Raw genomic sequence first — 13,047 nt, forward strand, 5'->3', positions numbered from 1 at the left:
GGAAAACATTCTGGGAAAATTTCTACCAATTTCCCTCTCAACGCTCTGAAAATTTTTCCATCAAAATTATGAAATTAGAACATTTTTGTCCAGCCATGGGTATATGACCCACTTCATCCAGAACCAAAATATAAACATTGCTTAGGTATGTTAAATACTGTTGAAAGCCCTGTGTACATTCAGCCATGGTGGGCTCCTTGGATAATAAGCAATCAAAACAATTAAAAAACAAAAAACAGTTTAATGTAATTTATTTGAAATGCTTCCATAAAAGTTTAAGGCCATTATACACAAATATTTCACCAACACAAACATTCTCTCCTCTTTTCCATAAGTCAATACTTTACATGCTTTTTGCTAACATTTCGGCCAACAGTTGTCATACCAAAAGTTCATAGCCTAATATATTTTCTATTTTTTTCCCACATCAACAACATGTTCCCTTGTCCTATTCTTCTTCACTGGCATGCTCAAACATTCTACTCTAAAAATGAAGCAGTTTAAATAAATTACACGCCTGCAATAGAAAAAAATTCACAATGTTTCAAAAACTATAAATACAGAAATATGGTCTACAGGGTAAAACTGACAACAGTATTTTTTTTAAAAAGTAATATTCCTTGTTTTTATATTGATTATCTTGCCACACTGATTCCTTTAATGCACTTCATGATATATATACAAGGTAAATGATATTTTATTTACTTTCTTTCTGTAAACTTATTAACACGCATGGAACAAACATTTTTGGCAATAATTTAGCAGTTTTACTACTTGTGCTGGTGTGCATCTAATTTGCACAGGTTATCCTGCATTTTTATAATATCAAGGATCATGTCAATTAATAAGAACACAAATTTTGCAGCCTACTTTACCTTTCAGTAGATTGGCATTATTTCCATTATAAAAGACGAACCAAGGATTCCTAAAATAGTCAGGCTGTTGCACAGTGTTTTAGACTGCATTTTAAATTGGCTAATCTGCCTCTCATCATAATGAGTCAGGCCAATAATAGACTTAATTAAATCAGCCACCAGAAAACACAGCAGTGGTTCCAATTACAGCATAAAGTTTAGATGCAGCAAAATTTAAAAAAAACTTGACAAAAATATAAAGGATGTGATATTTCCTAAAGGAAAATCAATTCCCTTTTTTATTTAAACTTTCTCTACTGTCTCCTAAGGGGTGTTTGTACAGCACCATTGATACAAGATTGTGTCTCAGTCTTAAAAAACAACTATATGTAATTGTAAACAGTCATCTACACAAAATCTTGGGATGTTTTAAACTTTAGTGGTAACAGTAAGTCAGGTCAGTGGAGTGCAAAACGCTGGAGGGTCTATTCAATGATCTAATGCTTTTTTAGATTCTTCCTGTCTTAGTCAGGATAATACAGAGTTATACATGGCACTGTAAGCAAACTACCAACTTTTTATTTACAAATACACAACATGCCCAGCATTTAATCTGAAGATTCAGTGTTTGCAGTAGACTTCTCTTTCAATTGATGTGCTCCGATAAATAAACCATGGCCACTACACTGACCCTTCTAATGACCAGATTACTATGTTGGTTAGCTGGATCTTCATACAGTGCTTCAGACTTTCTAAAATTAATCCTTAAGAGTCACTGTTCATATGGCCTACTCTTTATATTTCCTGTTGATTTATCACCACAATAGCTAACTTACCTTATTCCAAGATGTGATTTTTGTAGACATTTGCCTTTCTGAAAATTTTGAATGTCATTCCTAATTAAACACAGACTTCGATACCCCTTTTAAGACCCACTACGAAGTTTGTCTTTAGGTGCCACGTTAAGAGGTCAAATACTGTAAAAATCATGAAAAGACTTATGTAATATACATATAAACAGTAGTTTAGACAGAGAAGACATGTGGGGGAGGTCCGCGGGGTTAAGTGTCTCCCACCCCCAATTTCTACCAGGGTTTATATGCCCTGCCCTGAAACTTGCTGAATACCACCAGAACCTTTAAATTGTGCCCCCCTACTATCAACAGTTATGCATCATCTCTGAGTTTAGAGATTCTTTCTACCAGCAGGACAATTAAAATAACTGGTCAAGTACCACTTTCATCCACCCAGATGTTTATGGAAATATCACAGGACAGGATTTGTAACAGATTCCAGCTTACATAGATTGGCAGTTACAGTACTACACTCAAAGGTACAGGTACAAGAAAGATTGTGTTGACATTGTCTCAAAAAAGTGTTAAGTGCTTTTCCAAACTGCTCCATTTATGGAATGCAAATACTGTACAGGTAAGACAAGTTTACTTCCATGAACTGTAAGTTTCAGTCAAATGTTAGTTTCTATCGGTTTGTCATTCTCACAAGAGTTTATCTGTTCCATGCGTTCACAATCAATGCTGATTTCACTAGTGTCCATACTACAGTCTGACTCATTGTCTGATTGGTCCATTTGCTCAAGCCTGCTTTCTCCCTGTGGTTCCCTACTCCCATTTGGGGATATTAGAAAATGTCCTTCTGAATCCAGTGTTCCAGTCTCTCCGTCACACGCAACTGTTTCTTTGGCTTGTCGGATACAGTTAAGCCACTGTTGTTTGTTGAAGGAGTCATTGGCTTGCAGCGAGTGAGACTGGCTTTGTGATCCACTTTTGAAGCTGATTCTAAAGAAGTTTTTAACTGAAAAACAAAATATGTCCATTGATTGCTTTGGGTGTCTGCATTTTTAATAAGTGAGTACATTAAAATAATAAAACAATCAAGTTCTTAGATTTACTAGGTTGCTTCCCCAGGGCTAAGTTAGAAATCCATAGAATAAATAGAAGCCGAGGGAAAACCCAAGAACCTTGTGTCACTCCTACCTTGATAAGGCAGTGGGGCAACCCCAGATGCTACTGGAGTTGCTAAAAATTTCATGCTTGCTGGGTTAATTAGTTTAGAGTTCAGCCAATATAGTGATGCTATACATGCATAAAACCAACCACGAATGCCTAAACTGGCTGACTTCTATGCCAGTTTACCATTTCAAGCTTGGAACCTTAAGCAGCTCAGAGTTGATGCTATCCCCAGAGCCCCGTGGAGCCTCTCTGGCTATAAACAGCCTTTCAGAGTTGTGAAATTTCACTTTTGCTCCCTATGGAGTAGCCAGGACTACTTGTTCCTGTGGCAGCTTGGGCCCTCTCTTACCTGTAACCCACAACATAAATCAGTCACAAAAAAATTTCAAAATTTATTTTTCAGAAAGGTTAAAAGATGGTTTGTAATGGAAACCTGGTTAATTCATAGGCATTGATTCAACAAACATGTAACAAGATTAACTTTAAGAATATGAGTAATCCAGTTGACTTTAAAAGGATAATTCAGATGCTTAACATTAAGCACACGCGTAAGTATTTGCAGGATCACAACCTTAACAGTGGAGTAGCAGCCAAAGGCTCCATAACAAGATGAAGAATCACAATAGATAAATCTTGTCATAAGGTTTCTAAATAAGCTACAAAATTTCAAAATATACTCTGTGGAGACTGTTTATAAATGCTTGTTTTGCTACTACATTCTAATCCTTTTTCCACTTCCCAGTGCAGTAAAGGGGTGTGTGTGTGTGCACACGCGCGTTTGTGTTGGGGGAGGGGGAAGAATCCCATTACTGATATGATGGATTTTTTAAAATAGACATTTAGAGTCTTGTATAACAACAGTTTGAAAGAAAGGTCAAATTTTGGACCTAAAGTGTTATTTTAAATGAAGGGAGGTTTCAAAGATACATCTATTCCCTGTGAACTAATGATAAAGTATTCCAGTCAAAAGTGTATTCATACTTCTCTCATTGTTGCTAAATGCACCACGTATAGATCCACCCAGTCGCACCTCTCCATCCTGCAAATCTTCCAGGACAAGATCCTTTACTGGGATGGGCTGCCGGTATAGTTGGTAGCAGAGTTGTTCATTATGGGTAATAGCTCGGGTAATCACCAGCACTTCTTGGAACAAGAAGACATGCAGTTTCTGTTAAAAAGCATAAAAGGAAAATAAAATCATTATTCCTTTTAAAAAGTCACTAAACAAAGTTTATTTTAACTGTAATATATATATCTGTGTTCTTTTAACAATATATATTCACTTTTAGTTCCTCTTGCTTAGGCATAAATAAATAAATGTAAATTTGTTCACCACATCCATCACTGGGACTGTCTTCTCTCCCTCCCATTATAATACTGTTGGTGGCCTAATATAGTATAAATATTCATACCCACATGTAACTTATGTAAACTAAGGAGAAAACTGAGATACTGGGGCCAGGTACACTACAAAGTTAGGTTGACATATGCTGCATTAGGTCAAGTTAATAATGTATATGTCTATACTACCAAGTCCCTTCTGCCGACCTAAAAGGCTTGTAAAGTTGACTTCTGTACTCCACCTCCACAAGAGGCATATCGCTTCAGTCGACATCCATGCGTGAATATGGGGATAGTGTAGACACTGTGCTGTGTAATTTGAATGAATTGGCCTCTAGGAGGTGTCCCACAGTGCTCCGCTGTGATCTCTCTGGAGAGCACTTTCAACTCCACTGCACTTCAGCCAGGTACACAGGAAACAGCCACCTCCGTTAAAGCCCTGGGAACTTTTAAATTCTCATTTCCTGTTTAATCGGTGTGGAGAGCTTGTCAGCACAGCTGACCATGGATGCTTAAGGCCGCAAATGCGCTCCAGTATGGAGCACACAGGAGGTAGTGGATCTTATTGCTGTGTGGGGAGAAGAGTCTGTGCAGGCAAAGCTCCAAATCAGCAGAAGAAACTCTAACATCTTTGCCAAAATTGCACAGGTTATGGGGGAGAAGGGCTACACCAGGGACAAACAGCAGTTCTCCATGAAAATAAAGGAGCTTCGGCAAGCATACCAGAAGAGAAGGGAGCCGAACAGTCGCTCTGGTTCTTAGCCACAGACATGCCACTTCTAGGAGAAGCTGCTTGCAATTCTAGGCAGTGACCCCACCACCACCCCAAAACACTCCGTGGATACCTCCCAGGAGCCCTGGGCGACCTTGGGCAACAATGAGGAGGACATTGTTGACGAAGAGGAGAATGCACGGCAGGCAAGCAGGGGATCCATTCTCCCCAAACAGCCAAGAACTTTTTTTTAAACTCTGGAGCCCATCCTGTCACAAGACCAATTGACAGCAGAGCGTGATGCCGGGGAAGGCACCTCTAGTGAGTACACATTTTCAATCAAACTGTAGGGGTTACATGCTATTATTTTTAATGTTGAATCTGAATAAAAAAATTGGGATAGTGGTTATCAGCGGCCACGCCAGCTACACGGAGGGTGCTCTCAGAAAAAAACTGTTTATGGATATTAAAGATCTTGGTGAGTCCTTCAGGCTCTAAAGTTTCATGTCAGTCTGCTCTGAGAACAGAGAGGAGTCTTTGAAGGGGAGGTCTTAGATAGACTATTGGACCTTGTGAGGAAGGCCGGAAGCCATTGTCCTACCTGCTGAGTTGGCAGCATCCAGAGCCACCTGGAGAGAGGTCCTCGCCACATTCTGACCTTCCTCCAAGAGGGCAACATATTCCTGCCTTGAATCTTGGGGGCAGGGAGCTTTTAAATTTAGTCAAGGAGTTCCACTGATGAAAGTCTTCTGTAATGATCTAGTCTCTTGGTGTGTTTTTACTTAGGGGTAGCACTCAACTGGTCCTCCTTGTCTCTTTTGTTTGCAGCAGATATCACCAGTGACGTACGTACGTACGTACGTATGTACGTACGTGTGTGTGAGAGAGAGAGAGAGAGAGTGAGAGAGAGCACGTGCGCGCACAGGTATTTGAACCTGCTTGCTGGCACACAATACTTCTCAGCCCTCTGAGGGCAGAGAAGAAGTTTGCCACAGGGCCTTGAGAGGTCCCTCATTCATGGGCTAGGCCACCTTTGAGGGAGCTGCTGCAGCCAGGATATCAATAATGCTCCGTGATGTCTCTGAGCTCCTCAATTTCCAGACCCAAGTACACAGAGACCTGCTTCAGAAGGTCCTGATGGGCCCTGCAGTCATCCTACAGAAAACAGGCTACAGGGTCCTGTGACAGCCTCGTCTGGAGAGGAGGAGGTAGAGCTCCTTCATCTGCCTAACAGCTACATCCACTAGAGCCATCTCCTGGATATCAGTACCAAATCTGGAGTCCAGTGCTGAGTGGGAAGGAGTGGTAGCCCGTCTCTCAGAAATCACTGAGTAGGAGTGATAGGAGGGAGAACCTGGTACTCGGGGGAAATCCCCAGGGGTTCCAATAAAGCCACTGCATTGACTAGTGACCTGCTTGCCAGGTGCTGGCAGGGAGACCGGCACCGAAGTCCAGTGGTACAAACTGTGTGCCACTGGTAGGCTTTAGATGGCATGTATGATTCAGACTCAGAAGAGGAGTCTTCTCTCGGAAAGAACAGATACCAGGATCAGGGAAGACTTGTCCCTAGAGGGTGCCGAGAGGCCAGGAAGGAGTCCGATGCTCCTTGTTCCATCCTACTTCCAGTCAGGGGAGCTGGTAGGTTTCCTATTGGAATGGGAGGGACTGGCAGAGAAAGAATGTCCCAAGCTGCTTGGAAAGCCTCTGGGGTTGATGGAACCATGAGACTGCTGGTGGAGGGTCCTACCCTGGATTCAGTGCTCTAGGCAGAGTTGATGGTGCCATCACGGGTCCAGGAGAGGAAGAGTAGCCCAGCACTGGTTTTATTGTGCTGCCTTCCCCCAGCTTGTCTCTCTTCTGGATCAGCAAGCACCCTTTGTTGGGGTGCTGCTTTCTGTGCTTCTTTCTCAGCACCAGAGTGGTGAATGGTACCAAGGGAGCACTTTGCTCTGAGAAAGTACTCTTTGCCAAATTGGAGTGGCTTGGCTCTAAGACTGGTCTCAGGGTGGCTTCCATAAGGATACCCTTCAGCCTAATGTCTATGTTCTTTTTAGTGTGGGGTCTAAAATCTCAAAAGATCTGGCACTTGTCCCTCATATGAGTTTCCCCCAAGCACTTTGAGCAGCTGGAATGCAGGTTATTCCCAGGCATAGATCTGCATAAGGTACAAGGCTTGAAGCCCAGGGACCAGCACATGCCTGGCTCTTTGGGTGAAGAACTCCCTTGACAACAGGAACTATTTACGCTAACAATAATTACAAAAAAATATTTACATTAAACTATGAAGATAGGAGTCCATTAAACACTGGGAACAAAGCCTTGCCAGAGGAAGAAGGGTTGTTCCAGCAACTGTCACAGGTGATAAGAAGAAACTGAGAGGATGCATGGCCAGCAGCACCCCTTATGCCTGTGCATAACTGTGCAGCTCCAGAGGGTGCTAGAACTCGCCCAACTGATACCACTGAGGAAAAATCTCCAGCAATGGTGCATGCAGTGCACAAACACCTAACATAAAGTTGGACATGAGCAAGCACTCGAAGAACAACAAACTATCTGTAAAAGCAGCAAAGAATCCTGTGGCACCTTACAGACTAACAGACGTTTTGGAGCATATTAGTCTATAAGGTGCCACAGGATTCTTTGCTGCTTTTACAGATCCACACTAACATGGCTACCCCTCTGATACTTAAACTATCTGTTTGGTTAAACAGTTGCTATAACATAAACAAGTTTGCACTAGTTAAACCCATTTTTAGGCTCAAACAAATTAACTTCTACACCCTACTGAAATGTGCCAGAGCGTGGGATTCATGTCTCCTGGTTTTCTGTGTGGGTTCTACCAAGGATGAGTAGCTTTACAATCTAGCAATGATACATCTAGAGTTGAGCTGGCTGAGGCCTCTAATCAGTCTCTTGTCCCATTTGACCTTACCCCAGCTCCAGCTCACCCAATCCATTCTGTGGGCTGTACTGAATGGCTATGAGGGTCCAGCAAAGGGCCTCCTGACTGGGAGTTGGGGAGCTTGCACTAGTGAGCCTCATCTTGAAAGACTTTCCACTGCCAACACTAAGCTCTCTGGGGCAGGGATTGGCTTTATTTGTCTATAGTGTCTAGCACAATAGGATTCTGATCCCTACCATAAAAAAACTGGCACCATGCGGGAGCTTATAGCAATGGGACATATTGACTGGTGACAAATGATAATGAAAATTACGTGTCAAGTAAGTTTATAAGGTAAAGCGGGTCCTTTCTGCTTCATCTTAACACCCTTTCATTAACTGCTGTTCCTGCCACACACGCACAGTCTTTTGTCTCTTCAGTATGTCAGTTAAACTTACATAATGCCACCCACTGAATTTCAACAGTTCTAATAAATGACTGGCGATATATCGACTTAAACAACATTAAATTTTTGGCATTTTGAACTACTAGCCAAAGACTTGCATATAAGGATTGAAAAATTGTAGGTGTAAATACATCAGGGTGAATTATGCCCCCAAGAGCAGAATCTAGTACATTATAATACCATCTCCCTCCCCCATTATAACCTGCATATTTTAAACTACCAGTCAAATGCATGCACATAAAGACAGATTATTCTAAATTTGAGGCAGAATTTATACACACACCCACACACCAATTTAGCCATATTTATAAGTGCCATATACTCCGGGAGACACACATACCCTGTATAATTTTTCCCGTGCATGCATTTGGCGGTAATCTAAAATGTGCACGTTGTATGGTTAATATTTATCCAGTCACTATATTTTCAGTTGCAGGTTTATTTATTAGATTTACAGGTTTCTTTCTATGACAATCAATGTAGAAAGGCTTCTGCATAGACACAAACTAAACCATGTTACTTGTGACAGATTAAAGTTACCATGTCTCTAACTGGTTATAAAGTCATGGTAAAAAGCTGTAGTTTAGACAGCCTCAGAGCTAATGCGTCCTCTGTTACATGTTAACTCACTACTGTGGGTTGCATTTCAGAAACACATATCTAGTATTCAGTCAAGAAGAGCTAGATTTAAGCAGTTTATAATGCAATGCATGGACATTAATTAATTCATGTTTAGCATATTAAATTCATAATTTGCATATGACCATTAAAGACTAAAGCTATTTGCAAGCTGATTAAAAACACCACATTGATACTTGAATTGTAATTAAAATAGTTGGGTCCTATTTTGGCATTATTTCAAAGATACAAGCAAAAAGTTTCACAAAACTTCACCAATCTTTCTTCCTAGTTCAAGAAAATTAAGCAAATTTGGTTTAAATATTTGGCTAGTAAGCAGAGGCCTGCAAATCTGCGGATATCTACGGATGGACCATTTTTGCAGCTCGCAGCTCAGATGTGGATACAAATTGTGTCTCTGCGCAGGGCTCTGCAACACAGACTCACCCAAATGGACTGGCTGTCACTCAGCCCTCAAGCTCCAGCTTAGCTCTCTGAATCATGCAGCAGCGAGCTGCGATATGTGGCATTAGCCCACTGGCATTTTGGGAGTTGTAATCTCCAGATTGCTTGGAGGGAGAAGGTAAACTATAAATCCCAGAAAGGAACGTGACCATGTGCTCCTGCGTAGCGAGCCAAGTGCTGCATGCACTGAGCCCCGACTGGGAAGGCAGTGCGGCACATGAAGGTCCAGGACTGTAGCCTCCCTGCCAGGAGGTCTCTGGGGAGAAGTAGGGGCTGTTAGGGGACGAGGGTTTGGCATAGCCCTGAATCACTGGTGCACAGTGACCTGTGGAGGTGTTAGTAGAGCCCTGCAAATCCACGAATATCCACATCCGTGGACAATTTTTGTGGATCAGACTATCCAGCCAGGGCTCTAGTAAGCACTGCATATCTTTTCTATAGTAAGTATAAAAAGGTATCTGCAATTTCCCCTTTCTTTTAAAGGAAAGCAGTTATCTCCAGCCAACCAATTGGCAATTCTCCCACAGCCTTCCTAGTGCAAAACACAAATGATGCACATGAGCTGGGACCACTATTTAATATTTCCACGTCCAGGGCTTGATCCTTCTCTCCTTAACTTTAATGACAGTGGGATCAAGTCTAACCTTTCTTATAAATAGATGTGACTGTAGCAGTCCAGAAGATGAGTGAGCCATTTCCTAGGTATTTAAATAAAGTGTGACACAGTGGAACTCACCCGTGCTCCTGAAGGCCTCCATGGAGGGATAGAATCACACAGAACAGGATCCTGTATAACACAATGGTCCCAACAACCTTTTCTCTCTCTCTCTCTCTCAAAATTGAACTGATGCTATATCCTCTCTACCTCAACTTGTAACATCATAGCACTGAAGAGACCTTATCTTAAAGTATATAGTAATAAAAAATATTTACTCCTTACCGCTCCCCTGTTGTTCTTTAGTTCACCGTGACAACACACCACACGCGAGTTATCAATCAGTGTGTCCTTTTGGCCTTCTTCAAGATAAATGAGCCTCTCTTTGTAATACTGGCACTCAGATTCACCTGTCTTAATGTTGATTTCTGCAACTATACCCTGAATTATATTTATCTATGGAAAAAGAACAAAGAGGAATGAAAATATCTGAACTTCCATCAGATGGGCCTTTCACACTCTTTCTTAATTGTAAGAAGGTGATAAGAGGAAAAGAGTCACTTTACTTCACAATGCATTTCATATTTCTTAGTCAGTCTTATGGTGGTCATGTTTGGAAGGTTCAAGTGTAAGGTATGAATGTGAGAGTCAGAATAGAGCAGATGAGAATGTGTACAGGTACTATAGTTTGTCTTGTGTTTGTTTCTAACACTTTGCCTCTTTGAAATCTGAAGCTTGCTTCTTGATATCAGCCCTAAATGTTTAGAATGAAGGTAAACAGATTTAACTGTGAAACCAAATGCATTTTTTATTCAACTAAAATTTGTTTATAGTAAAACCTCAAAGTTATGAAAGCCTCGGGAATGGAAGTTGTTCATAACGGAAATGTTCCTGTAACTCTGAAAAACAATTTGGTTGTTCTTTCAAAAGTTTACAATTTAATATTGACTAAATACAGCTTTGAAATTTTTACTAGGCAGAAGAAAATGCTGCTTTTAACCATGTTAATTTAAATGAAACAAGCACAGTTCCTTAGTAAAAAAAATATGAAAAAATGGAAAAAAAAGACTTTTTTTTTTTTTTTTTTTAGAAGTTTACGTTTTACATAGTACTGTATTTGCTTGTTTAGTCTTTGCTGCTGCCTAATTCGTACTTCGGATTCCAAATGAGGTGTATGATTGACCAGTTAGTTCGTAACTCTGAGGTTCTACTGTATATGTATGTACACACACACTATGTACATGCATGGTTGTACCAAATACACAGCCTATATGTATATTTATGGAATATAAAAATCACATTCAGAATCTTCTATATTGTACCAAACAATGTACAGCAGAACGAATTAAGGCCTTGTTCCTGCAACACTTTATTCACCTGAGTATTTGTATTGGCTTAAATGAGACTATTTACATGACTAACGTTATACTTGAGCATGTATGTTTGCAGGATCAGGATTATGAGTAATTTTTCTGTTACTTTGTGGGCAATATAATAAAAACTATTTATTATCCCCATATTACAAATGGAGAAACTGAGTACAGAAAGGCTGTGTTTTGCCCAAGGTCACATAAGAGATTAACAGTCAGGAATAAATTAACTTCTTCTCGCTCAGCATCATTTCTAGGTGGTGAGAGCAGGTGACTAAGTAGTACTGTTAATAAAATAATAGACCGGCTTTTCTCACTGAATTTGTGCCAGTTATGAAAATTACACTTGTTAAGAGAATAAAGGCAAATTAATTATATTTTATTGTTCTGATACTTGCACGTTATAGCAGTTAAAAGTCTAATTTCAATTATTGTGCCTACACTTGTGGGAGTTGAAAAGTACAAGGTAGACAAAGATCCCACGGAAGCCATTAACAACTAATTTAAACCTATAGCTATATCATATCAGGCAGTTTCAGATACATTATCCTTTAGAACTTTTGAGAACAGCAGCCATCAGTACCATTATACAACTTGATCTCTGTGAAATACAAAGGCTAGTAAAGTTAATATGCAAGGTCAGTAATTACAATATCAAATGAAATATGAAAATGTTGTGGGTAGGTTCCCTGGAATTTAGTGGATTTGACTTTTCCTATGCTAAACAAACTGCTTCTTCATCTCCAACTGAAATCCTGTCTGGTGAAATCTAACCTTTGAACTTTCATGTTAGATAAAGAGATTTTACAGGGAGCTTAGGTTTTTGCTACTGCCTCATAACTGCTACCTCATAATCACTACACTTCTATACAGCAAAATGACCTACAAATTTTGTTACAATCCTAAATTTCAAGTACATTAAGATAAGGGCTCACACAGCCCATAATTTTTTCTTTCCATAATCACCATCGGTTGTCACAATAATGCAATACAACACTTATTTACTAGTGTGTTGTTTGCGTGTGTGGGCGGAGTGCGTGTGTTAAAGTACATTATGCCACTTTTATAAAATTTGTCCAGAAAGGACAAAAGTAGTATCTTCTACAACAACACCATAGTAAATCTCCCTACAAATACCATTTTGCATGTATGGATTTGTTATGTTTTTGGCTTGCCGTCTGGTTCTGTCCTTTTCCCAGCTAACAGCTTCAAAGTGCTTCTGTTTTATAAGCTAATAACTATGTCCTCACCGGCTAAATAAACTCTGAAGAGTGCATTATCTAGATAAAAAGGATACATTCATATTATTATTTTATTTAAATGTATTCCCTCTCACTTTTTCCCTGTGTTCTGCATTCTCCAGGGATTAGCTATTGTCTTGAGAACTCCTCAGCCATATGCTCAAAACAAAAACATGTTTATTTGGCTACCTAAATTTCTGATGCAATCCTCACCCAGTCACACACCCCTTTTCAATTTCTCTCTTCACTGCTTGAAGGTTTAAATCTCTCTCTCCTACCCCACTAAGAGCAATCCCTTTTAAAATGTAATTGTATTCACTATCTGGTGTTAGATGTGATGACAGCATGGGAAGGGAATTGGAAATCCAGGTGGCCATGGTTCTTTTAGGTAGAAATGAGCTGCTATTGAAGAAAGTTTTGAGGAAATATTCACTTAAATTAGAAAATACATTTTTAGACTGTATTCACAATCAT

General features: G+C 40.0%; 1 protein-coding gene across 4 annotated transcripts in view; it reads right to left on the minus strand.

Moving 5' to 3' along the window:
• Nucleotides 1–221: 221 nt before the first annotated feature.
• ARHGEF3 (Rho guanine nucleotide exchange factor 3) overlaps nt 222–13,047 on the minus strand; it is a 256,764-nt gene continuing 243,938 nt past the window's right edge. For 2 of the 4 annotated variants that reach the window (XM_032798832.2, XM_032798833.2), the window contains 3 exons: nt 10,248–10,418; nt 3,806–3,992; nt 222–2,666 (listed from right to left, as the gene is read on the minus strand). In XM_032798832.2, the coding sequence (XP_032654723.1) occupies nt 2,320–2,666; nt 3,806–3,992; nt 10,248–10,418 (705 nt within the window). In that variant the 3' untranslated portion in view covers nt 222–2,319. The remainder of the gene's footprint in view (nt 2,667–3,805; nt 3,993–10,247; nt 10,419–13,047) is intronic. The other 2 variants (XM_032798834.2, XM_075073318.1) reach the window with 2 other exon arrangements.

Source organism: Chelonoidis abingdonii, chromosome 17 (genome assembly GCF_003597395.2).
Source record: "Chelonoidis abingdonii isolate Lonesome George chromosome 17, CheloAbing_2.0, whole genome shotgun sequence".
NCBI classification, from domain to species: Eukaryota; Metazoa; Chordata; order Testudines; family Testudinidae; genus Chelonoidis; species Chelonoidis abingdonii.